The sequence below is a fragment of the Mustela lutreola genome, chromosome 4 (genome assembly GCF_030435805.1).
Source record: "Mustela lutreola isolate mMusLut2 chromosome 4, mMusLut2.pri, whole genome shotgun sequence".
NCBI lineage: Eukaryota > Metazoa > Chordata > Mammalia > Carnivora > Mustelidae > Mustela > Mustela lutreola.
In genome coordinates this window covers 43,276,549-43,301,452 of record NC_081293.1, presented here as the reverse complement: position 1 = coordinate 43,301,452, position 24,904 = coordinate 43,276,549, and the positions used below count along the sequence as shown (strand labels likewise).

The window sequence follows — 24,904 nt, the reverse complement described above, 5'->3', positions numbered from 1 at the left end:
TTTAAAAATGCTTCCTTTCAAACTTCAATAACCACATTGTAAGTCTCTCTCACCAGGATTCACCGAATCACTCATTCATTCATTCATTGAGCATCTGCCTTAGGCTATGTACGATATTCAGCACCGCTGGGTGAGGTCCAGAGACTTATACACAAACTTTGAACAATAATATACAGAGAGAGGCTGTGATCAATACTATGATATGAAGATAGAGGTGCTAAGAAAATGGTGCATGGAGAGGATGGTCCAGTCGGGGCATTACAGGGAGGACCTCATCAAGGGGGTGCACACCTGAAGGAAGGTTAGTCATCAAATAGCTCCCACTTGTCTAATACATTCTAAGTGCCAGGATATAGCCTAAGCTCTTGACAAACAGTGTTTCATTCTCATGTCAACCCTTTGAGATGGTTCCTTCCATTTTTCCAGAGAAGGAAAAGGAGGCACAGGGAGGTAAAGTATCTTGCCAAGGTCAATTTGTGGTTGGCAAGGATGGCATTGAATGAGGACAGACAACAGCCATTCTTGCAAGTTTGTTCTCAGCTACGTGATCTGTATATCTGAGATGCTACAATATGGCCAGTGAGGCTCCAGAGAAGCAGTGGGGAGGAGAAGGATGGTGGGAGATGAAGACAGTAAAACAGGAAGAGCTGAGAATGTGGGCTTAGAGAAGGTGTGAGAGCAATCTGCATTCTATCCTGTTCACCAAGGTAGGGCAACCCGTGCTCTTCCCTTATTCCCCATGTAGGTGTCTGAATGGTGGTTTTCCTTTGTTGTGGGATGTGATAGACTCCCTCTCTAATCCAGGGGTCTGAACAGTGAGCAAGTAGTAACTGGCAGCCCCCAGGCTCTTCATACCCAAGCTTTTCCTTCTGGGGTAGAGGGTATTTTTTTAAGCCTGGTTCATGGTTATACTGCTATATGATAACACCTGCGGTGACCACTCTGAGCCAACCCGGGTATGCACATTTCAAGGGCAGTGGTTCTTTATAGCCAGGAGAAGCTCACTTCCAACTGGCCATTTGAGCAGTTTCTGCCCCGGGCCTGTGTTGCAGGCCAACTATAACTATAGGCTGAGGCTGAGTTCTGTGACCATGCATGAGCTGTGACTGGTGGAGAGGGAAGGTGACAGCCCAGGGGTAGGGGGCGGGTGTCTTCTGACCTGCCAGCATCATGGGCCCAGCAGAGCATGGCCTCTGACCCGCTGTGAACAGCCTGGCTCAGGGCAAAGAACAGGCCATGGAGGCACCAGATCTCAGCTGAGTATCACAGGACAAGTGACTTGCCCCTGTTAACCTTGACTGTATCATCAGTGCAAGACAGACCCACAAGCTTTCCAGGTGAGTAAATCCTTTGGGATGAGGGCTACGTGTTACTCTCCATGGTTTCTCCCGAGGAAGCACAGTGGCAACCCAACTTGGGCCATCCATGAATGTTTGTTGCATCAACATAAATATGAATGTATTAACAGAATCATGAAAACTAATCTAAACAAAAATGGTCATTGTGAGATAATGAGATGATGTCTGTTAAGGGCAAGGACACAAGTCGGCACAAAAGACTTAAAATGCCACTGTGCACAGAGGGGCTTGGTGATGACACAGATCCATGACTGACGTGTGGATCTGTGTGGTTTGGGCTTGATCCATATGCTGCTGAGTGCCACAGACCTCTCGCATGGTGCATCCCGAGATGGACTGGGCAGCAGCAGTGTCCCACCACCACTGTGTGGCTCCGGACATGTTAGGGAAGCTGTCCACTGGCTCAGGCTAGAAGGCCATCATCTAAGTCTCTGTTGGCAGGTCTGAAGAAGCTGGGTCTCCTGGCAGTTAGAGGATCCCCAGGACTGGGTGGGCAGGATCTCTGGGCTGTGAGAAGCTTCGTGGGTAGGCTCCTGGCTTGCCGAGGAGCGACAGCAGAACTTTGTATATATTCGTATAGATTCTGCTCTCATGGTCCAAACCCAGACCTGCCATCACACCAGCCATGTCAGGCAACCTCTCCACTTTAGGACTCTCACTTCTAAATTCGGAGATCATAATGACTCCTACCACAGAATTATTGTGACAAAATGAAAAGACAGGACACGTGGCCACCCCTCAGCTCAAGATCTGGCAAGTAATCAGAGTTCCCTAAAAGCCAGTTCCAGTGGCATGGTCTGATGGCCATGTGGACCGGCAGCCCTATCCTGTCCTATATTGACCTACGCTGCCCTGAGAACATAGAAGGGATTGATCATTTTCCATTGTCTTAATCCTCCTCACAGCCTATAAAGTCGTTCTTATAATGTCAGTTTCACATCCTGAAGACCTGAGGCTGAATGAACATCTAGATGGCTGGCCCACAGTAGCAATCAGAAAGTGGCAATGCTGCTCTTCAGAGCTGGGTCATGCTGACTCGGGAGGCCACGCTCTTTCCAAAACATCAGGTTGCTAAGTGCAGTCAGCCTGCTCTTGGAGAGTCAGGCTCTGGTTTAGGGGACCATGAGACTCTGGCCAGAGCATGGCTATAGGGTCTGATTCCTACTCCTCCACTCACTGATGGCAGCATTAGGCAGCCTGCTAAGTTCTGCTGATGCTTGCCTTCTTTCTGCTCCTTTTAATTGTATGTATTTTTATGCCTGATATTATTCCAGGAAGAATGGAACGCAATTTATAGGAAAACATAGAATAAAATAAAAACAAACAAATCAAAGGAAAATCTAAAAATGTAAGCAACAAAGGAAAGATAAAACAAGTCACGGGCACTAAATGAGTCCTAGAACAAGGCTAAACTAATGCACACCAGAATAATCTATACCCCTGCTTACGAGTAAGCTGGAGTGATCATAGCTGTTTCCTGAAGCCAGTCATTCTATTTTTCCAGACATGTGTAATTGCAGGTGCTTTCTTCTGGTCAATAGTTGTGGAGCCCTGCTACACAGTAGGTGCTCCATAAATGGCTCTTAAGTTGTTAAACATTTATTGAATGCCTGCTCTGCATGCCATGGTTCACAAGCAGGTTACAGCACTCAACCCCCACCATACACACTTATAAGGTGTAGTGTATAGACCCCATCTGCCAAAGCAAGGGAACGTATCTGTACCCAAGGAAATAGCTTAATTCACAGGCCTAAGGGGAAAAAAGTTACTGCAGTTCCAGGTAAGACTAGGGGTCTATTTTTGTAAGACCTTTTTTCTGTAAATGGCATGGAGCATTGCTTTCTGGATCTGCACCCTTCCTGCTCTCAGGCGTGATGTCCCCAAGTAGGGGCACCTCACAGTTCTGTATGCACCATACAACAGAACCTCTTGAAGAACCACTGGCCATAGTAAGTTGGCAACCCAAGGTCTGAGGGTTCCCTCCAAGTAGAGACCCATCTGTCCAGGTCGGGGAGGGAGGATGCTTCCAGTTTAAGAGGGGCTGCAACAAAGAGCCAAGTGATGATAATTCTGGAGGCCAGCACAGCTCACTGGGGACATTTACTTAGAGTCACAGAGCACATGGCCTTCTCATGAAAGCAAAGAGTAATAACCAGAATAACCAGGAAATTGGATTAGGCACTTTTGTTTCTGGTCACTTCTGGTGTTGAGGGGGCAGCCAACAGAGCCTCTATTGTGAGAAATTTTGAAAAGAACCTCAGGGTCAGCACTTTGATAGATAATGAACAGGCCTGCTCAAGGGGAAGCCTGAATTTTGGGACCCTACACCCCCACACCGGTCCTGGTCAACTGCCCTGTAGGGCCATACAAAGGGCATGGAATTACTTCTGTACCCAGCAAGCAGTCACAATGTTGAAAGTGACCAACCACCCTCTCTCTGCTCATCTCCTTCTCTGGGCTGAATATCCTTAGGTTTCCTCCTGATCTGATTTGGGACTGCTGAACAATCCAGCTGGGAAGCAAGCTCCTCTCCTCTCTTCTCTCCAGTGTGCCAACAGTCACTTCAGCAGATTTTAGAGCTCTCTAGACAGTTCAAGTACCTGGGGACCTTATGCTTCCCTCACTGGGACCCTGGGCTTCCATGACTGTGGTTTGAGGGCATGTTAGCTATTGACCCCCACCCCAGCTCCCCTACCATCTGTTCCAGAAAGGTGTTCACAGGTTGATGGTGTCTGGAATGCCCTGAGCCTCCTGTCTCAGAAAACCAGCCGGAGTACACCTCAAGAACACCAATGCAATACACATCCTAGACAGAAGTCATTCCTTCTTCATGCCTTTAATTGTAACACTTGATAAAACTCTACCCCTTCTTCTCCCTGGTCATCTCTGCTCCAGGGAGCAAAGGGAGGCACAGAATGTATACTTGATTAAATTCTAGGAAAACAAAACAAAACAAAAACGCAAAAGCCTCATTTAACTTAGATAATTCTACCCTTTTTCCCTGTTCTGCAAACAAGCTACTGAATGGATGTGTCACAGGGTGTCCTCCTCAGCCTATCTCTGATGGGGTTTAGGCTCAAGTGCTCATGGTCACAAAGCCCTAACCCACACCTCCAAGGTAGGAGAAGGAATACAGTAGGGATAGGAGGTCCGACAGCAATGTGGGTGAAGGAGTGGAACTCAGGGACTTGTATTGTCCTCTGGACTCTGCCAGGAGCTGGCTGAGTGACCCTCTGCAAGCATCAAGGTGTTAAATGATGTTTATCTAACCACTCTTGATCCTCCAAATAGATCATCCTTATTGATGGGATATCTGTGTTTACCAGCGAACTGGTATTGCCCCTAGGCTGGGGTACCATGCCAGTTTTTTCACTTGGATACCATTTTGGATTTCGGTGGGCCAAGGCAGAGCCTGTCCTTTGGGATTCCTCTCTGGGCTCCTCAGTCCTGCCCTTTTTACTCACCAGGATGTCACCTCATAGACATGTGTGAGCAGTGGGCCCGAGGCACAGATGTCCTTGGGAAGAGGAGCCCAGGTAGCAGACTGGCTACTGGGAACAGGCCACTGAGCTGACCCCTGTCCTCACTTCCGCCTTGTCTGGTAAGGCCAATACACCTAGTCAAAGACTAAGGCAAGCTTCTCTGGCAGAAGCAGTGGGGTGGTGGCAACAGATTATTTTTCACAAGGAATCTGGCCAGGTGTGCAGGCTGAGCACTTGGAAACTTGATCATGCCCCAGTGTCCAGAGAAGAACAGGCTCAACAAAGGATGGGCTCCCACCAGCAAATTACATGGGAAGCTAAGAAAGCCAATACACGCTGGACATGCTATTTCATTTCTGCTGTAGGGTATCCATGTGCCTTTGCTTCGGCTAGAATACCCACCCCTATTCAGCCCTCCTCCCCCACTACCCTGCCCCCTACACCTAGCATTTGCTAGTATTAAGCACCAGGAAGCTGTTCTGGGGAGTATGGGAAGGAGGCAGTCATGAGCCACTGTCCACTCTGCAGGGGAAGGCAGGTCCCTTGCCTCCCCCAGTAGGTGCCATCGGCCTCCTCAGCCCACGTGCCCATGAAGATAGGGTCAATATGCTTTTCTGACCACACTATTTTCAAGACTCCACTTTGACTCTTCCCACATTGACTTTTCCCACTGAAAGCCAATGTCAGAAGTTCCTATTACTTAGAATAAGTAATTACTGCATCCTTGTTGGATCCAATTCCTTATTCACTTAATTTCAAATAACCGGGCCTAGCTGGCTAACCCATCCTCATCCTTTAGGCCTCAGGTGTCACTTCCTCTGGAAAGTCCTCCCTGGCCTCCCCCAGGGGCTGGTCGGTTGTTTTCCTCTGCCCTCCTCCACCTCTAGAAAATCCTCTCCATTGTACTGAATGCCCCAGGCCAAGGACTATGCCCACATCATGGCTCTGACTGAGACTACATACCTTTATGGGAAGGAGCCACATACTTGCTCTTCCCTCCTGGGCTAGCATGGGACTAGATGGGGTCGGGGGGAGCCATGCTGGGACACAGTCAGGGCTGAAGAAGGTTATAATAAGAAGGTTACCCGCTAAGTCCCCCTTGGCTGGCGGTGCTTACCTCTGGGAGAAGAGGTCCCTGTAGGGGCTGCCATGCTGCAGGGCGATGCCATAGCCCTTGCTGCTGACGCTGTTGCCAATGACCGTCACAGAGCAGTCATCATCCGTTAGGGCCGCGTACTCCACCACTGCCACATCCCACAGGAAGGCGTAGTTCCCCTTCTTGGCCTGAAAGACCAAAATCACCATGAAGTCAGGCAGGCTTGCCGCAGTTTTGAGTGGCGAGAACTGCAATCATGGGATTTGCAGGACCCTTCTACATGGCCCCCTGCCCGCCAGCCAGCGCTGCAAGCTCTTCTCCTATTTTTCGGCAACAGATTCTGCTGCAAGCTGATGCCACCCACTGTGCTTAGACATAAAAGGCCATGATGCTGCCTCCAGGAGGCTCCAGGGCAGCTCACATCACATGGAGAGGTGGGGAAGGTGAGCAACAGGTGGGCTCTCCTGCTAGCCTCCTGCTCGCAGTGGCAGCGACCTCGTTCTCCGATTAGCAGCCCACCTTGGAAAGTGCAGAAAGGTTGACCTAGGAAATTGAGGTTTTCTGATCAGAGATTTATAGGGAAACATAATAGTCCCCATTTAGTATTTGTACTTAGAACCCAACTGAACCCTGTTCAGGGTGAACATGAAAGGCCCTAGGTTTAGTGACTCTGAGTGGCCATGCCCTAATATCTAGGTCACAAACTTGCTATGCATATGGAAGGATCCAGGACAGGGTCCTGATTATTATGGTGTCAGGCTGCATTTCTGCCATTTGCCTTTCCCTGCTCACACCAGAGTGTCCCCATGCATACAGACATTCACAAACACATACACATACACACATGCATATGCACATTTTAAATGTACACATATCTGCATGCATGTGCAGACACAAAGGTACACAAGCATACATATGTGTGGGACTGCACGTGCACACACACACACACACACACACACACACACACACACAGGAGCGGGTTTCTCTATCAAGGCAATGGCTGCAGATTACTCCATCAGGAATCCGCCCATGGCCACGCTGAAGTCCCACTCCATCACACCCATCCACAGCAAACTTTCTATTTTATCCTGAGCCTCAATTCTGACTTTGCCTGGAGTCTGGGCACAGTGAAGAACTGTAAACTGCTTCGCTTCTTGGAAGGCGATGTAAACTAGACATTGTCACTTGACCAGCTTAAAATAGAGCATAATGTTCTTAATGTAGCCCTGCGCCCGGTTTTAACTCTATAATGAGTACGCAGACGCCTCTTTGCCACTTCTTCCCTCCTCCCACAGCTCACACTTGGAGCTGGAAGCCTCAAGTCTCGGCTTGGAGGCAGGCCTGAAGCACAGCAGTCAAGAGGCCAATCTGGCATGCTACAAGCTTCGCCATATCGTCATGGGCGTGATCTCTCATGTCAGCTCAGTCTTCACGTCCGCTGAGATTTTCCATGGAGGGCCATAGTTGCTTAGATGAAGATAGTCAAGATTTTACTTCTTTCAAGACCCAAAGCACACGTGGGCCCAAACGGATCATCTTCTCTTCAGAAGTTTCCCATCAAAGGGATTTGTAGGTAGAGTGTGGCATCTCCCCACCCGGCAGGAAGAGGCTACTCCTAGCCATTCCCACAGTGTTGCCCAAGGACCCTGTAAGAATTGTCCCACGCACCAGTGCCACCTGTGGACTCTCACATCAGGGAGCAATCCAAATAGGACATCAAAGCCTCACTCTTGGCCAAGCCAATTTCAGAGGTCCCTCAAGGACTTTGACCCTGGTTGCAAAATTACACTCATCTCTCTCCCTCCACATGGGAAGATAACAGTCTTTGAAATTTTTTCCTGCTGGCAAACAAGTTTTCCCATGAAAAGATATAAATTTTCAACCTCTTAGTATCCGAGTTTCTCAGCAAAATGTTGACTTATGACCTAATATTTGGCTTCGGTCTGACTTTGGAGCGTTTCACATCCATGCTCGCAATTCAACATGACAATCAGACATTGTTATTTGTACGATTTCAAAAGGGCATGTCCTGTTGAGGGAAGAATTAAGATCATGTTCATTTCCACCTTTCAAGTGATGTTCCCAGAAGGAAAAGGAAATAAGCTGGCCTTGACTGAGTGGAAACTGACTCTGACAAAAGCTTGGCACAGCCATTCTAAGGGGGTACTTAGTTTCCTTCGAGTCACGAGCATGGGTGGCTCCATATGGGGTTCAGTGATAGGTGAGCGCGGTTCCGTGAAGGAAGCATTTATTGTCTCGTTGGCCTAAGCTGAGAAGGCAGGAAAGACAGAAACAATGCCAACGATGTCTCAGCTGCAAATGCCTGCTCACCAGGAAGGCACTCAAGAAAAGAGGGGAAAGTGGTTCGCGTCCTTGAGCTGCCAAGTGACCCGAGACATTCAGTCTCCCCATTTATAAACAGGGACTAAATGTACTATTATGTTTCCTGTCTGCTTCAAGAAGCATGCGACTGGTCCCAGTCTACTAGGCAATGCCTGAACAGGGAGATCTGGAGAGGCAGGTGTGCCCCATCTTGCACACAGGCCACAGTGATGCATCACAGCAGCAGTGATGCTCCATCTTTATGAAATACTTTCTCAAACCCCTGCCTCACTTCCTCAGCACCCCAGAGCTTCCTACATCCTCCTTTTAGCCCCAAACCGAGTAAAAATGTGGCACCATAACCTTCTCTAAGCTTCCGAGGGAAATTTTCTGGATCTTGCAGATGTCGCTCCATCTTCCTGGTGGGTCACAAACCCTATGAGACACAGAAGCCTTCTTTGGTCTGGCTATGCTCTCGGAAATTTTCAGCTGCCATCTAAAGTAGCCCAAACATCCCACCCATCATGGTTACGACCCCGGATAGGGACCCTCTTGTCCCCACGTAAAATGAGCTCCACAGGCTCCCACCAAATTCTAAGATATACTTCTCCCTCATAGGGTCAGAAACAGTTTTCCATGGGCCCTTATCTACCTTCTTATTCTGTGCTGTTTATCCACAAAGCTTGGGGTATTTGTGTGTGTGTGTGTGTGTGTGTGTGTATACAGAAATATATGTATATGCAGAAGCATACATATACAAAAGGAAAGTAGTAGAAAACCATAGGATGGATACAATATTATTACTGTTCTGCAGATATATGAAATGTAATATGCCAAAAGTTGGATAGGATTATTACATAATGGAGTGCTATCAGTGATTCTTAGGACAAGCTGCTTAAAGGTTCTTCTTTAATCTTGTAACACAGTCTCTGTTACCACACACCACACTGGCACCAAGTCTGATCTCTGTACCCCTGTGTGCCCTTGTCCATCAGCAGAACACAGAGGCCTGGCAGAGCTCTCCAATTCCTTAGACATTACCCAAATACAACCCTTATTTCCCTGGGCTGAATCTAAACATTTTGCTTTGTTTCATTTTCCCCTATCCCTAAAAGGAAAAGGGAAAAGACATGAAATGAAAAGATGTGAAGACTCAGGGACAGGAGGAAAAGAACAGCTTCCACATTAGAGAAAGTCAAAGCCTCTGGACTTCCATCCCTGGGATGTCAGGATAGCAGCAGGTGGACTGGCCTGCCCTGACCTGTCTCCCTGCAAGCCTCTTAGCAAACAGGATCCAAGCCCTTCCCTGAAGTCTGCTCTGCCCTGTCACATACACACTGGAACACTACAGCATGGAAAAGGACGGAGACATGAGGTGTCTGGTCCCTGCACCTCAAGCACCCTCCCCAACATTTGGGAGAAAGGGATCAGCTTCTATGGCTGGAGGAAGGTTGGGGTACCACAAACAAGGCCAAGAGTGAGCTGGAATATGGGATGACTCACTCTCCGTTGCTCCTCACTGATAATAAAATGAGATTGCTTTGTCTTTCACTGCACCACTGATTCCGCCCTTTTCCGAAGTCCCTTGGAATACCAACTTTCAGAGACAACAGCCTCAGAGGCAAGAACTTCATTATGCTCTTCTCCGCCATTCTAACTGCCTCTGGAAAGGGGCAAGCAACCACTTTGTTCCCCAAAACAAGGATGCTAGTACTGCCAACATTAAACACAGATGTTATGGGAAAGGAAACGCTGAAGGAAATCAGGTGTCTGGTGTTTGGGAAAGGAAACGCTGAAGGAAATCAGGTGTCTGGTGTTTGGGAAAGGAAACGCTGAAGGAAATCAGGTGTCTGGTGTTTGGGAAAGGAAACGCTGAAGGAAATCAGGTGTCTGGTGTTTGCTGTGCCAGGGACGAGGAGGGGGAGAGTCCCTGCTGGGTGCCGGGACCTTCAGAAACCCAATTCCTTTTCCATCCCTGGTATAAGTGTGAAGGGCCGAACATTAATGCTCTTCTACAGACAAAGAAACTCAGATTCAGGCAAAGAAAGTGACTTGCCCCAAACAAACCCAGGTGACGAATGGCAGAGCCAGGTCCAGGTGAGGTCCCTGTGGCTCTGGCTCCAAAGAAGCCTGGGCTCTCCTCTCTGCCCCACTTGGGCTTGGGAAGAGGATGGCTGAGGAAACCGCTCCCAGTGTCCTTGGCCTCCAGTCCCATCCCAGGGCAATGCTGCTGGTGACACAGTGCTCGGAGCTGGCCTTCTCCAGCTTTGCAAACAGAGGTGGCTTGTGGAACTGCTGAAACTCTGTGAGATGGACGTCACAGGGAACCACACTATCGGTCCTCGGATGGGGTTGTCAGGATATGGGGGACTCCTTGGACTCAGCTCACCATCCAGGGGCACGCCTAGTGCCTCTCTTTGCATTCACCTCTCACCCCAACAAAGCAGAGCTTGGTCCTCTCGAGAGTCCCAAGTCTCAGCTCCCACGGTCTCCTTCACAACCTGGCAGTGCCTCACCATGCACAGCCTGGACCCCGGCTACAGGGACACCTGCACTATGCACTGTAGCAACTCACAAGGTGCACAGTGAAAACCCACATCATCTGGGCAGAAAAGGATAATTTCACAGTCTGCTGGTGGGAATGTGGGCAGGCATGATGTTTCTGGAATGGCAATTTGGTGGGGAGATTCCTTTTAAAATGTGCATACACAGCAATTGTACCCCGAGGGATTTATCCTAAGGAATTATTCAGTTTCTGAAAAGATGTTTGTACAAAGATTTTCAGAGGCACACCATTTAAACTAGAAAGCATTGGAAATAATCTATATGTTCAACACTTCAGAATCAACTGGGTAAATGATGGTGTCAAATGATGGACTATTACATCACTGTTACAACAGTTTTAAGAGAGCATTGGTTGCTAAGGGAAACGGCTGTCCATGGTAAACAAGGACCAGCCTGGGTTCTCAACTCCGACCGTATCGATGTGAATCCCAGCTCCAGTGCTTGCTGGCTGTGTGACCGCAGGCAAGTTGCCTAATATCTCTGTGCCTCAGTTCTCCTGGATGCAAAATGGTCCGTACCTCACAGAATTCCAATGAGGATTAAACCCCTCAATACATGTGACGTGCTTAGGGCCTTACCTGGCACATAGTAGAAGCTAAATCAATGGCAACGAGTATTATGCTGCCTAGTGGAAAAGAATCTGTTACACTAGAGTATTTGTCTTGTGTATCCTTTTTCAGTCATTACATAAAAATGATATTTTTTATGTTTAGGAAGAATCAAAACCAAGCACCAAATAGCAACAATAGTCATCTGGGGTGAGGCCATCACAGGTGACTTCTGGCAGTTTCTTTCGTTCTGCTGCGTTGCCTATTTTCTGCAGCTCGGCAAGCATTTCTTCTGTGATTGCAGCTGTCCAAGGGGGAAATTTTAGCAATCTGGCCTCCTTCCTTCAGCACAGTGTAGTGAACAGAGTAAAGTTCTAGACATGGACAAACACAGGGCCACATCCCAGCTCTTCAGTGAACTCACAATCTTGGGGACTAAAAATGGCTTCCTAGAGGACTACACTGTGTATTACATTACAGGCCCAATACACCATGTCCGGCACTAGTGAGGGCTCAGCGCAAGCTCTGTGTCCTCCTTCCTGTAGTCCTCAGCCTGATTCAGGAGGCCAATCTGTCAGCTCTTAAGGGAACATCCTTCTTCTCACCCACCCCCCCTCACCCCCTGCCAGTCATTCCTGCACCTTGACCAAGTCATCAACATGCTCTGTGGGAGCGTATGGGGTATGTGTGTGTGTGAGTGTGCCTACATGAGAGTGTGTGTGTGTGTGAACACCACAACCCGTAGGAAAGCAGCAGAGAAGTGAACTCAGGTACCAAGCACCTGGAGAACCACAAAGGGTTTACAATAAGTAGACTATCAGCCGGTAAGGAGCCTGCCTCTCCTGGTCAGAACAATGGATAGGTTGTCCCAAATGACATGCCAATGCAGGGCAGACAATCAGTAGGACTCTCAGAGCTGTTCGCAAGCCAGCCTCAGGAGACTGGAAGGAAACATGCCACTCAAGGAATGAGTGATCATGACCATTTGTCTGGATCAGCCCCTGGACCAGCAAAAGCAAGCAAACCAGGAAGGCTCCATGGGAGGGGAGAGGGCAACTGAACATTCCCACAATTAGCATTATGCCTGCTCTTCTGAAGTGTCCATGGGGCACACCGTCAGTTTGGCTCCTGGCTTCAGACTAGCATGAGTAGGATGGGGCTAGATGATGAGATAACACAACAGAAGAGGTGGCAAGGCCATCTGGTACAGGGATGTCGTGTGTGTGTGTGTGTGTGTGTGTGTGTGTGTGTACATGATCTCAGGTAAAAGGGCAATGCTATAGGTTTGTCATGGCAGCCCCGGTGATGTTGTCCATTACCTATATGAGAGGACAGGGATAAGGGAAATGTCTTGAGGCCACAGCAGCATAAAATGGCTCCTGATAGCCAGGCATTATGCCTGCCAGATGTCTGCAATGATGGCCTGTCCCATCCTGGTATTCCTGTATCCTAGAGTAACAGTCAATTGTGAGGAGCATGACAAGGGTACAGAGAATGAATGGCACATAATCCCTCAGGCTACCAAAGTTCTTACTCTTACATTATCTTCTCTTTGATTCCTTAACTTCCTTTATAGAATCTTCAGCTCCATTTCACATGGAGCAAGGCATGTCATGTCAGTGAGAGCAAGGGTCTGGACACAGGTGGGCCAGGCCTTCCCCTAGTGTCCTTGGCCAGCCACCCGAAACTAAGCCTAAATGACCTCATCTACAAGGCAGGAGTCGCAAGCTCACCTCACAGGCTCATCACAGGAGCACACAGCATGGACAGTGTCTGATGCATTGAAGGAACTCAAACAATAAGACACTGTCCTCAGGATCATGATAATCATCACCGGCATCATCCTTACAGCTCAGAGTTTGGACCCTCATTAAAATGCAAATGCCTTGGGGGAAATAACACTTATCATCCTCAGTCATCAGCCTGGTAAATTAGAAACCTGGGTCACAGTCTTGGTCCAGCCACCAACTCACTATTGATTTGTAAAAATGGAAGATGAGCCGAGATCATCCTTAAGGTCTTCTATGGCTTTAACATCCTCAAAGTCTATGATATAGCCCAGTGGTTCTCCAAGTGTGTTCACTGGAGAAATTGAAATGAAATATAAATTCTCAGGGTCTATTCCAGACCCAATGAAGAAGAGACTCTGGGAGTAGAGCCCAACCACCTAATGATTTCTCCAGGTAGTGCTGATGTGTGGTAAAGCTGAGAGATCCCGTGGTATAGACCTCGATGTCAATTAATTTCTGATCTTCTCTTGAGAGAAGGTTTACAAAGGGGAGAGTATTATGGCTCTAGGGTCTCAGCTTGGGGCCCTAAACAGGAATGGAAGTTATAGAGTTGAAAGAGCAAGACTACTGAAAACAAACACTAAAGGTAATTTATACTTTATACCTCCTTCCTGCAAAGTACTCTACATGGTGCTTTCCCAACCACTCTCTTCTTAGAAAGTCCGGGATAAACTTCCACAGCACAAACTGTCAATTTCCCAAGAGGACTGAGGCTCAAAAAGGACCATGCCCAAGACCACAGAATCAGCTATTGACTGAGACTGGATGTCTCCCCAGGTTGCCTTGACTGCAAATGGCCTTCCGCTCTCCCACATCAAAAGTTCTACCTCAGGAGCCCTGAAGAGTGACACAGGGCCACCTGAGCAGCTATCTCTGTCACCATACTGATATACTGATTTTTTTTTTCTCTTCCGCAGCCAGATTCTGGCCAAGGTTTTGTTAATAATGTCTGCCTCCAGCACTTGCGCCTATGGAAGCTTTATAGCTGTGTTCCCTTTTTGGGCCTCTAATACTCTGGGAGAAATAGTCTTATTTAGTGAATCATATATTGTCTTCGTGGGAGAAGGTTTCTCACATCTCCAAGGGAGAAAGAGCTGGTTCAGTACAAAGGAAGAAGAAAAATCCTAACTTAGAAGGAAACTTAGAAGGATCAATGGCTCCTTCCTCAAAGTCTCAAACTGCATACCATCAGCAAAACCAGGGGCTTCATAAACAACCTTCCCAGCAGGGCAAAGGGACACATTGATTTTCAATGATTTGTCAAAACTTTAAATTGTCTGAGGAACATGATAAACAACAATCTAATCTGAGTTTTTCCATGGGAAAGATTAAGAATGATCTAAAAGAAAGAGTGAATTGGTTCGCTTAGATACAGAATAGATCACAAAGAGAAAAGAATACAGAATGAAAAATGTCATCCGAGAGACTTAAGAATACATGAATTTGGGGCGCCTGGGTGGCTCAGTGGGTTAAAGCCTCTGCCTTCGGCTCAGGTCATGATACCAGGGTCCTGGGATCAATCCCTGCATTGGGCTCTCTACTCAGCAGGCACCCTTCCTCCCTCTCTGTCTGCCTCTCTGCCTACTTGTGATCTCTGTCTGTCAAATAAATAAATGAAATTTTTAAAAAACAAAAATAAACAAAAAAAAAAAAAAAAAAGAATTCAGATAGCACAGAAAACAAGTATGCAGTTAAACATCCTATGGAGAAGCACCGGGCTAGGACCATGCAGATACTCCCCGTGTGCACACGTGCGTGCGTGCACACACACCCATGAAGGAAGGTAAGTCCCATGGCCATGCATGTCCTGTTCGCTGCCCTAGCATGATGTCTGGTATACAGTTGGTGCTGAATAAATATACATAAAGTGATTAGTCAAGAACTGATGGCATGAATGCTAGGATCTGGGAAGACTGAGGTCTTGAATCAAAGCAAGGTGGGCTGGATATATCCTGTCCACCCCACCAGGTTTGCCCCTCTCCATCCTGTTCTCTCCTCCAGAGGTTGACCTTCAGGGACAGCATGAAAGGTCACCCTAGGGCCTCTAAGAGTCACTTTCTAAGATTCAGGAACAAATCAGATATTAATACTAATTAAAAAACGATCGTAACAGTAAACACCCCTTGTTCAAAGGCATGTTCTCAAACTTCAGAGGGCATAAGAATCCCTCAGAGGGTGTGTTCAAATGCAGATTAGTAATCTCCACCCTGCTCCCCTCCCTCAGTGTCTGATTTGTTAGGTCTAAAGTGGGGCTTGAGAATTTCACTGCTAACATGCTCTGGACGGTGCTGACATTACTCGTGCAACAACCACACTCTGAGAACTACGTTGTTAAAATACACCCCATCAGGCGCTGCACCCATCCCTTCACATCGCCTCTAAATTTTGTGGTAACTGCAATAAGATCCAGGATTATTATTCTTATTTTTCAGAGGAGATAACTTTGTTTGGGGGTTCGTTAAGTTACCAAGGTCTCCCTCTGGCACCAGAGGGATGCAAGAACCAAACCCGGTTCTTGTGAACTCAGATCCTCCACTCTACTCACCACACAAATGCTGCTTTAACTGAGCATTTGACTTCATTGAGACAAAGTTCAAACGAGACCCATGAAACTAACCCCCTGAGGCCAGGTGGCTTTGCCATCTGCAAGCCACTTCCTCTCACTGTTTCTTTAGCCATAAAAGGTGTTGGGAACTGGTGACTCAGGCTGTGCCTGAAGGAGACAGAAGCAGTAAAATTGTGTGTGATCATAATTAATATTAAAGACAACCCCTACGAGTGTTGGGAGGCCCTCTCTGTGGGTTTTATGTAGAAGAGTCTCATTCTCCAACCCCATTTACAGCTGAGGTATTCCTTTATGGCCTCTGCTGAAATGTCAGCCCTGAGAGAAAAAGCTTGCACAATAGCCTGAAAGCACTTTGAGGAGCTACAAAAGAGGTCACACTCTGACCAAAGAGATTGAAATGGACTCCCATCCCTCACAGAACAAACTCTGAGCTCCACCTGGCAGGACGTACAGCTTTGTAAAGTCAAAGAATCAGAAAGATTCGCCACCAGAGGGGTCCGGCAGGGGCACTGCCTAATACGAGCCTGTCACATCGCCCAGGGATGCTGAACCCTTACTAGAAAGCGCAGAGATCGCTTCTCATCACTCCCTGTGTAACTAAGCTGTGGTGTGAGATCTGGGCCGTACAGAATGTGTCTGAGACCTCTTCCAGACGAAGGTTCTGGAATACTAGACATACCAAATTTCTCTGCTCAGAGTTGTCTTTACCAGGCTTCACATAATTTCTGGTTGGTTCCTTTATCTGATCCTTGGAAGGCATGATCTTCAGAGTTTTTACTGTTCTTATTACTGTTCCTGATTTAAGTTCATCTACCCCTCATTGTTCTGTCTCTATTTCTGTGTGTGTGTGTGTGTGTGTGTGTGTGTCTCACACACATACATAAACACATACTAAAAGTTTAAAATGTCAGGTTCAAAGCCAATCTTAATATCTCTACATTGGAAGATAAAGAGATTCTTCATTAGAGCTCTACATCCAGTGGAAACGACTAGTTCTACTCAAATAGGTTTTTTTAAAAAGATTTTATTTATTTATCCATCAGAGAGAGAGAGAGACAGCACACAAGCAGCAGGAGCAGCAGGGAGAGGGAGAAGCAGGCTCTCCACTGAGCAAGGAGCTTATTGTGGGACTCAATCCCAGGACCGTGGGATCATGACCTGAGCCAAAGGCAGACACTAACCGACTGAGCTACCCAGGAGACCTTCAAATAGGTTTTACATTATTGATGATGATGATGCTGGTGATGTTGATGGTGCTGGTAATAATAGTAGTAATAGTAATGAATACGTGGATGGCAGAGAAAGAGTCTGATAATCTTTGAACAAATTGTTCAACCTTTTTGTGTCTTTGTATTCCTCATTTGCAAAATGGAAATATCACAAAATGACATCAACGGTGATGATAGAGGAGAGAAGCACGATGCCACATGGAATCATTTCTTTATGAATGCTATTTTCCGCCCTCCCTTTCTCTTTTTGTTTCAGCACAAACAACATTACGCCAACAAAATGGAAATAAAAATAAGCTAAACAAAAATTGCCAACAATCTGACTGACACAATAAATCAAAATTGTTTTCATCAGCAATCGCTTCTTGATTTTAATGTAATCAAATAACAAAACAATTCAATTCAAAATGTAAAAACTTAAATCATAAAACCCAAAGCAATAATGCTCAGTGGAACAAACAGAACAGAATCAGCCCACATTTACAGCCAGCACTAAGGTGAAGCGTATCAGACCTGGGTACAAAGCAAATTATGGGGCAGAGCAAATCTGAAAAAATAAAATCAGATTTAAGGGGAGTGAACATCCTCCCACCCCTCTAATGAGGAGTTTGAGAATAATCAAAGTTAGCATGATGGCACAGATATTGGTTTGATTCCAGAGCTTACCCTACCAAATTATTAAAATCGCAAAAGAAAGTAATTGAAGAATTCATAACGAGATTTGCTTGGCAATGCTCAAAACCCAAAGCAAAGTAATTTAATAAGAGAGGCACAGTGGGGGCTTTCCTTGATCTTTGGACTGTATTATCCCAAACCAAACATCATCAAACAGAATTAAGCAGTAGGGCGTTATGAAGGGGCCAACTTACTCAATTGTATGGGAACCTGCTCCAGGAGACTAAGCCTCCCGCCTGCCCTCCCGGCCCCTCCTCACCCCTTCTTGACTTCTCCGCAACTGGGTACCAGCAATCCTGCTCATCTGTGTTGAAAAAAGATGCACATGCCCACATTTCTACACACTCTCCTTTGTTATTCACTGAGCATTTGTTTGATTTTAAAGAGGATAGAAGCACATGGATATCCATGTGCTTTGTGGCTATGCCTTGGCCCTGAGGACAGACAGAAGATTAAGACACAGGCCTGACCCTAAGAAGCCTCAGTGTATAGTGGGGCTGTGTCAGAGTAGGGCACTAAGGATGGGGTGGTATCTGATGAAGCTGTACGCTAGGATACACAGAATGACAAGGGAGCCTCTCGCCCTGCATCCCAGGCGGGGGTGGTAGGAAGACCTGGTGTTGGCATGGGGAGTGGGGGGGCCTCTGGAAGGGTGAAAGCTTCTGCTAAGGTTGGAGGAATTACTAGGAATTAGCCTGGCCAACCAAGAAAGGGATGACACTCCAAGCAGCAGGTAGCATGGGGATGTTTACAGGAGGGGAGAGGGAAAGGAAGCACTCCGGCTTCCAGAAGAGCCAAAGGAAGGCAGAAGCTGAAGTTTTACTCTGATCATGCCTCTCCCTCCATTTCTGCAACATGGCACAAATAATGACACAGGAGCTGGAGTAAGAAAGGTACTGAGCTCAAATGCTGGGTCTCAAACTGACTGCAAGATTGATCTCCAGGTCCCTTGTCCTCCTCGAACTTCAGTTTCCTCATTAATAATCAGGTTATGTTAAAGCATACCTGGGCTAAAGCATGGCAGAAGTCCAACACCAAACCTGAGCCATCCTAGGTCTATCTAATGGTAGCCATCACGTTATATTGATCTCCTGATTATCCAAACATGGCCCCAGGCCCCCGTGGAAAGAAGGAAAGCCATGGATAAAGTAAGAAAGGAAACAAAAATCCCAGGTCCTGGGATTGGGCTCCCTGTTCAGTGGGAGGCCTGCTTCTCCTTCTCCCACTCCCCCTGCTTGTGTTCCCTCTCTCTCTGTGTCAAATAAAAAAATAAATAAATAAATAAAATATTTAATTAAAAAAATAAAACTAACTAAATAAAAATTATATATATACATATATGTGTATGTATACACACACACACACACACACACACATACATGTTTGAGAAAACTTAGAAATGGTCCAAATGACAATGAAGAAGAAAATAAGTAAATTATTTTACATTGATTTGATGAAATATTAGTTAGGCACCAAAAAAATTTATGCATTTTTATAATAGTACTAGAAAACCACAGGATAAAAAATATTTTCCATAACATTGTAATTCTATAAAATCTTTGTAGAGATTCAAAAAAGACCAGACATAAATATACACAAGAATCCTTGGAGCCTTATTTAGGTGATGAAAAGAAGTCTGGCTGGTTCTTTTCTGCTTATTTTTTTAGGACTATTTTAAGCTTTTCTTAATGGTAATACATTACATTTAAATTATAAGTGTATAACCTAAGATTTCCTCTTAAAAGCTCTTATTACTTTAAACATTGGCATGGATTGGGGATATTTAACCTTAAAGCACTTGGAGTTAGGTTGGGCCACAGTTAAAGCATGCGAATGAAGATGGTTCATTCATGAAGACGGTTCAGGTATATTATTACACGGCCAAGACACTCAGAATCAAGCCCAAGACCCCAGGGAGGGCTCTGCAGACAGCAACGGTTCAGCAGGGAAAGCCTATCTTCACTTTCCTATGAGGAAACTATACATTCAATAGAAATAAAAATGGTTTTTGTTTGCATGCATGTCATTCAACTGTCTTTTTTGTTTTTTGTTTTTGCCTCTCCGGTTTCCTTTATTTTTTCTCTGTATTTGATTTCCTGCTTGCCAGTTTTCTCTTAACTTTTCACCGTTGTATCCTCAAAATTGGAAAGGAATTGAGGTGTTTGGATTGTAAATGTGCATTTGACAGAAGTACCTTAAGAAGTTTTCCTCAACCTCACTAGACTGAATAAATACCCACTCTCTGTCCCCATAACCTCTTCCCACATTAAATCACAGCCATTTACTCCCCTCCAGAACTCAACAGGGACACCGTAAAGAAAAAGACTAAGTCTGACACTTTATATAAGTCTTGAGCTTAATGATTATAAAAATACAACACATAAAAACCCATGGGATTCAGCTAAAACAGTGCACGGAAGCAAATTTATAGCTTTAAATGCTTATGTCAGGAAAGAGTAAAATCCAATGGTCTAAGTTTCAACATTTAGAAGCAAGAAGAAGTAAGAGCAAATTAAAACCAAAGTGAACAGGAGAAAAAAAATTAACAAAAAAAAAATCTGAAATCAATAAACTATATAACACAGGAAAATCAATAAAGTCAAAAGTTGGTGTTTTGAAAGAAAATCGATTATTGGACTAATACATTGTGGATTAGAAGACTCAATACTGTGAAGATATCAATTTCCCCCCAAATGACCTAAGAAATTTGACAACATGATTCTAAGATTCAAATGGAAATGATCTAGAATTGCCCAAATACTCTTGTAAGAGAAAAACAAAGTTGGAGGATTTACACTACCTGATTTAAGGAATTAGGATTATTATAAAGCTACAGTGATCAAGACACTTTTATACTGGCATAAGAATAGATATATAGATCAATGGAACAGAATAAAGAATCCAGAAATAGACCAAAAAATATACGGCCAGGTAATTTTCAATCAACACATTTATTCTCTTTATTAAGTAAACACATTTTTATTTTTCATCTTCTTAATAAATGATGCTAGATCAATTGGATATATGTATGGGGGGAGAAAAAGAACATGGACCACTTCTTTATTCCATATACAAAAACTAATTTGATATGCAACATAAATACAAACATAAATAGATGACATAAATGTAAAAGCCTTTCAGAAGAAAATGTGCAACTTTAAGGTAGGAAACTTTCTTACATAGGACACAAATAGCATTAAAACTGTAAAAGAAAAAACCCCTGGTACATGGGGTTTTATCAAAATCTAAAAATTCTACTCTTTAAAAAAAACCATTAAGAAAATGAATGGGCAAATTACCAACTGGAAATTATAACTGCAATACTTCTATTTGATCAAGGACTTATATCTAGAATATATTGAAAACTCATCTAAATCTATAATGAAAAGCTGCAGTGCCCAGTAAAAATTAACAAAAGACTTGAGTGCACACTGCTTGAGAGAGGCTATGAGAAACTAATGATGTACTATATGTTGGCTAATTGAATTTAAATTAAAAAGAGAAAGAGAGAGAGAGAAGCTATGCAGATGGCCAATAAGCACATGAGAGAGTACTAGCCATCATCAGCCACCAAAAGAGTGCCAATTAAAAAATGGGATATCCTTCACCATGTTCTCACTTTTGCCATAAGCATCTTTGCCATAGACATCTTTGCTGAAAGCATTTCCACCGCATAGCTAATTGGCTATAAGGGAATTTTGCTGTAAAAGATAAAATAATGAAAAAGAAATAAGGGACATTAAAAAGGACATAATGAAACATGAAAAAATTAATAAAATTAATTTCTTCCTTCATTAAGACAGATATCGGTTTTCCAAATACTAGGATGCATATTTGTAACTGAGCTTTGCACTGCATGATGAGAGCCTTCTACACTATTGTTCCTTCTTGGCAGAGTCTCACATGTCCACTGACAAATGCTCTAAAGTTCTATGGAAAATGTGGAAGAAATGCTAAGGCTGTAATGCATTTGGAACTGAGCTTTGTGATCATTGTAACTGATCTGTCATCATTTTCTGGTGGAGTCTAGAGTGCAATCTGGCTTTACATTCCCTTATTTCACACTTCCAGTAAGTTTCATCACTGTATTTTCTATCAAGTCAACATACGGATTTGTCATCATACACTATTTTAAGACCATTATCTCTATATGTTACTGTATAGACCATTATGAGGGCTAGCTGAGATTTATATAGATCATTATGAGGGCTAGCTAAGATTTATATAATATAAAAAAGGAAAAATTTTCAATGGAGAAGTAAAGCCAGACTGTCCACCAGCTATTTTAACTTCTATGGCAAAACTGCCCAACAGCCAATTAGTTATATGGCGAAAAGGTTTGCAATGAAAATGCTTGCAGCAAGATATCGTGGCAAAACTACCTAGAACCATCCTTCACATCCACTAAATTGTCTACAGTCAAAAACATTGTAACACTAAATGTTGGTTAGGATGTTCAGCAATTGGAGCTTACAAGTATGTAAGTCAGGTATTACCAGTGGGAGTATAAAATAGAGTTGGAGGTGCCTGGGGAATTCCTTGTAGAGGTAAACACACATCTACCCCATGACCCAGGAATTTCACTCTTCTATATTTGGTAAAGAAAAGTGTAAACATATCTCCGCAAAAGATTTTGTATAAAAATGATACTCAGGGCACCTGGGTTGCTTAGTAGGTCAAGACTCTGCCTTCGGCTCAGGTCATGATCTCCGGGTCTTGGGTTTGAGCCCCACATCAGGCTCCCTGCTCAGTGGGGACCCTGCTTCCCTCCCCCCTCCCCGGTCTGCCTCTCCGCCTATTTGTGATCTCTGTCTGTCAAATAAATAAATAAAATCTTTTAAAAAAATGATCATACAGGGGCGCCTGGGTGGCTCAGTGGGTTAAAGCCTCTGCCTTTGGCTCAGGTCATGATCCGAGGGTCCTGGGATTGAGCCCCGCATCAAGCTCTCTGCTCAGCAGGGAGCCTGCTTCCTTCCTCTCTCTCTGCCTGACTCTCTGCCTACTTGTGATCTCTGTCAAATAAATAAAAAAATCTTTTTTTTTTAATAAAAAAAATGATCATACAGTCTTTCTCCTATTAGCCCCAGCAACAGCTGAATGTATGTCAGCTGGAAAATGGATAAAGACACTGAGATTTATTCATACAATGGAATGCTACTCAAAAGGAAGAAAGAAAAAGAAGTACTGATATCCACAACTTAAATCTCATTGGTGTTTCACTGGATGAAAGAGAACACAAATATATATATTTTATATTATTCCACTTACGTGAATTACAAGAACAGGTCAACGTAATCTGTATTACTAGAAAGTTGTAAGTGGTTGCTTCTCGGGGTGGGGAGAAGTATCCAGAAAGTGACATGAGAAAACTTTCCAAAATGAAGAACAGTTTCTATAGCTTGATTTGGGTGTTGATTACACAGTTGTAGATGATTGTCTAAACCCATGAAACAAACACTTAGTACATGTGCATTTCGTTTTATGTCAATTACACTTCATGAAAGGATTAGATACTATTTGTCTTTATTTATTTTTTATCTTCATTTCCTAACAAATAGTAGGTGCTGAGGCAGTTTGCTGATGTCTACCAAAAGACAACCTCATGTTACCATACTGGACACTGTCTGCTTAATGCATTGGTAAACTCACAACTAATCTGGGAAGGCCCTTCTCAGACTGACAGATAGCTCAGAGAGTGAATTCACTTGACCAAAGACAAGCCACAGATTAAATTAAGTCAAAAGTGAAACTTTAATTCACATCTCCAAACTCCTAGGCATTAAGCTATTCAAACTACCTTTCTTGAATGGATGAGTAAGTAAATACGTGAACATATAAAGAGAAGAGACTTTCCAACTTGACATATGGATACAGTGCTTTTGAGCAAGTAGAAAAGATACAGAGATGAATAGTTATCCAATGTGAGTATCTCAGAAGGAAAGAGGCATACAGAATCCCTGGTCTGCATTGACTCAGAAGCAGAGAAAGAACAAAATGCGCCTATAAGGTCCATGGCTGCTGCCAAAAGAATGTTGCTCCTTTCCTCTGCACAGGACTGCCTAGTTTGTACCAGTCTCTTCCAGGGAGCCAGACCCACATCAACATTCCTTTTGATCAACCTCACCAAATCTTCCTGATCAATGCACGTAGCATCCCCCAAATGCAAAGGACTACCATTCCACAGAAGCTTCTTCTCCCTCCTCAGTAGGAACATACAGCAGGCCATGAAACTAGGATGCTTCCTTACCATGATCCTTCCAAATGAAGAGTATTGTGGGGGAAGCTACTTCCTTCTGAAAAAAAGTTCCTTGTCCTCCCATGGCAAGCTACAGTCCTTCTGGGGACCCCAAGAAGGACCTACCAGCCTCAGGGTATGGCCCCCAACCCTATCCTTTTCTGCCACACAGTAAAGTCCCTGACATTCAGCAGAGGGTGCATGCAAAGGAAATAACCCTTGCCATAGAGCAGAGTGCAAGGGAAGGGACAAAACACAGGGGCTGTTGGATGATGCCCAATTTGGTCCAGGGCAAGCATTAGATCAGTGTGGAAATAAATAAGATTTGTGGGCCTGCTTTCTTCCTGCATTTGCATTCACACTTTATGACCTCAGCGATATTTACTGAGTGGAAAAAAACCACCTTCTGTTAGGACTGCTGGACTCAAAAGCTACTTCCTTCTGAAAAATACTGTTTCTAAACAGTTCTAAAACAAGCTACTTGTCTATTTATTCGAAGAGCTCAATGAGCTGCGAAGATTGACATTTGAACTATTAACACTGTATTCTATTTGACAATGTTATTAAACATTAGGTCTGATTTATGGAAAGCCTTAATAAATTGGCAGGCCTGGTCAACCCCAGTGCTGCACCGAAATTGGGGTACACTGGATATTACTTGATAGTGTTGATCAAACTCAAGAAAAAAATTTCCACCAACAACATTAAAGTCTGATTTCATGTGACAAAGTTATTATCATAGAAATCTGAGCCACTTGCTAGCCCAGTTCTGCATCTCAGAATTTCTTTGATATTTTCAGTAGTTTGGACAAAAAATAAAATCAGACTTAAGAAACGTTTGCTAGGGCACGGAAGGGCAGGTAAAGTTTTTAAAAATGGGCTCAGGTATGTGTCTCATTACTCCGGTGTAAAAGAGGAAGGGAAATAAAAACATAAAGTAAAGAGTATGCAAAAGGCAGAGGCACCATAAGACACAGAAATGGGAGGGATACCCTGTGAGAAGAGACAAGGTGGGAATGAGCTTGGCTTAGACTGTGC

At 44.6% G+C, this 24,904-nt stretch overlaps 1 protein-coding gene across 2 annotated transcripts in view; it reads right to left on the bottom strand.

Moving 5' to 3' along the window:
• GRID1 (glutamate ionotropic receptor delta type subunit 1) overlaps positions 1-24,904 on the bottom strand; it is a 693,966-nt gene that overhangs the window by 14,034 nt on the left and 655,028 nt on the right. For both annotated transcript variants that reach the window (XM_059169718.1, XM_059169719.1), the window contains exon 14: positions 5,958-6,124. In XM_059169718.1, the coding sequence (XP_059025701.1) occupies positions 5,958-6,124 (167 nt within the window). The remainder of the gene's footprint in view (positions 1-5,957; positions 6,125-24,904) is intronic.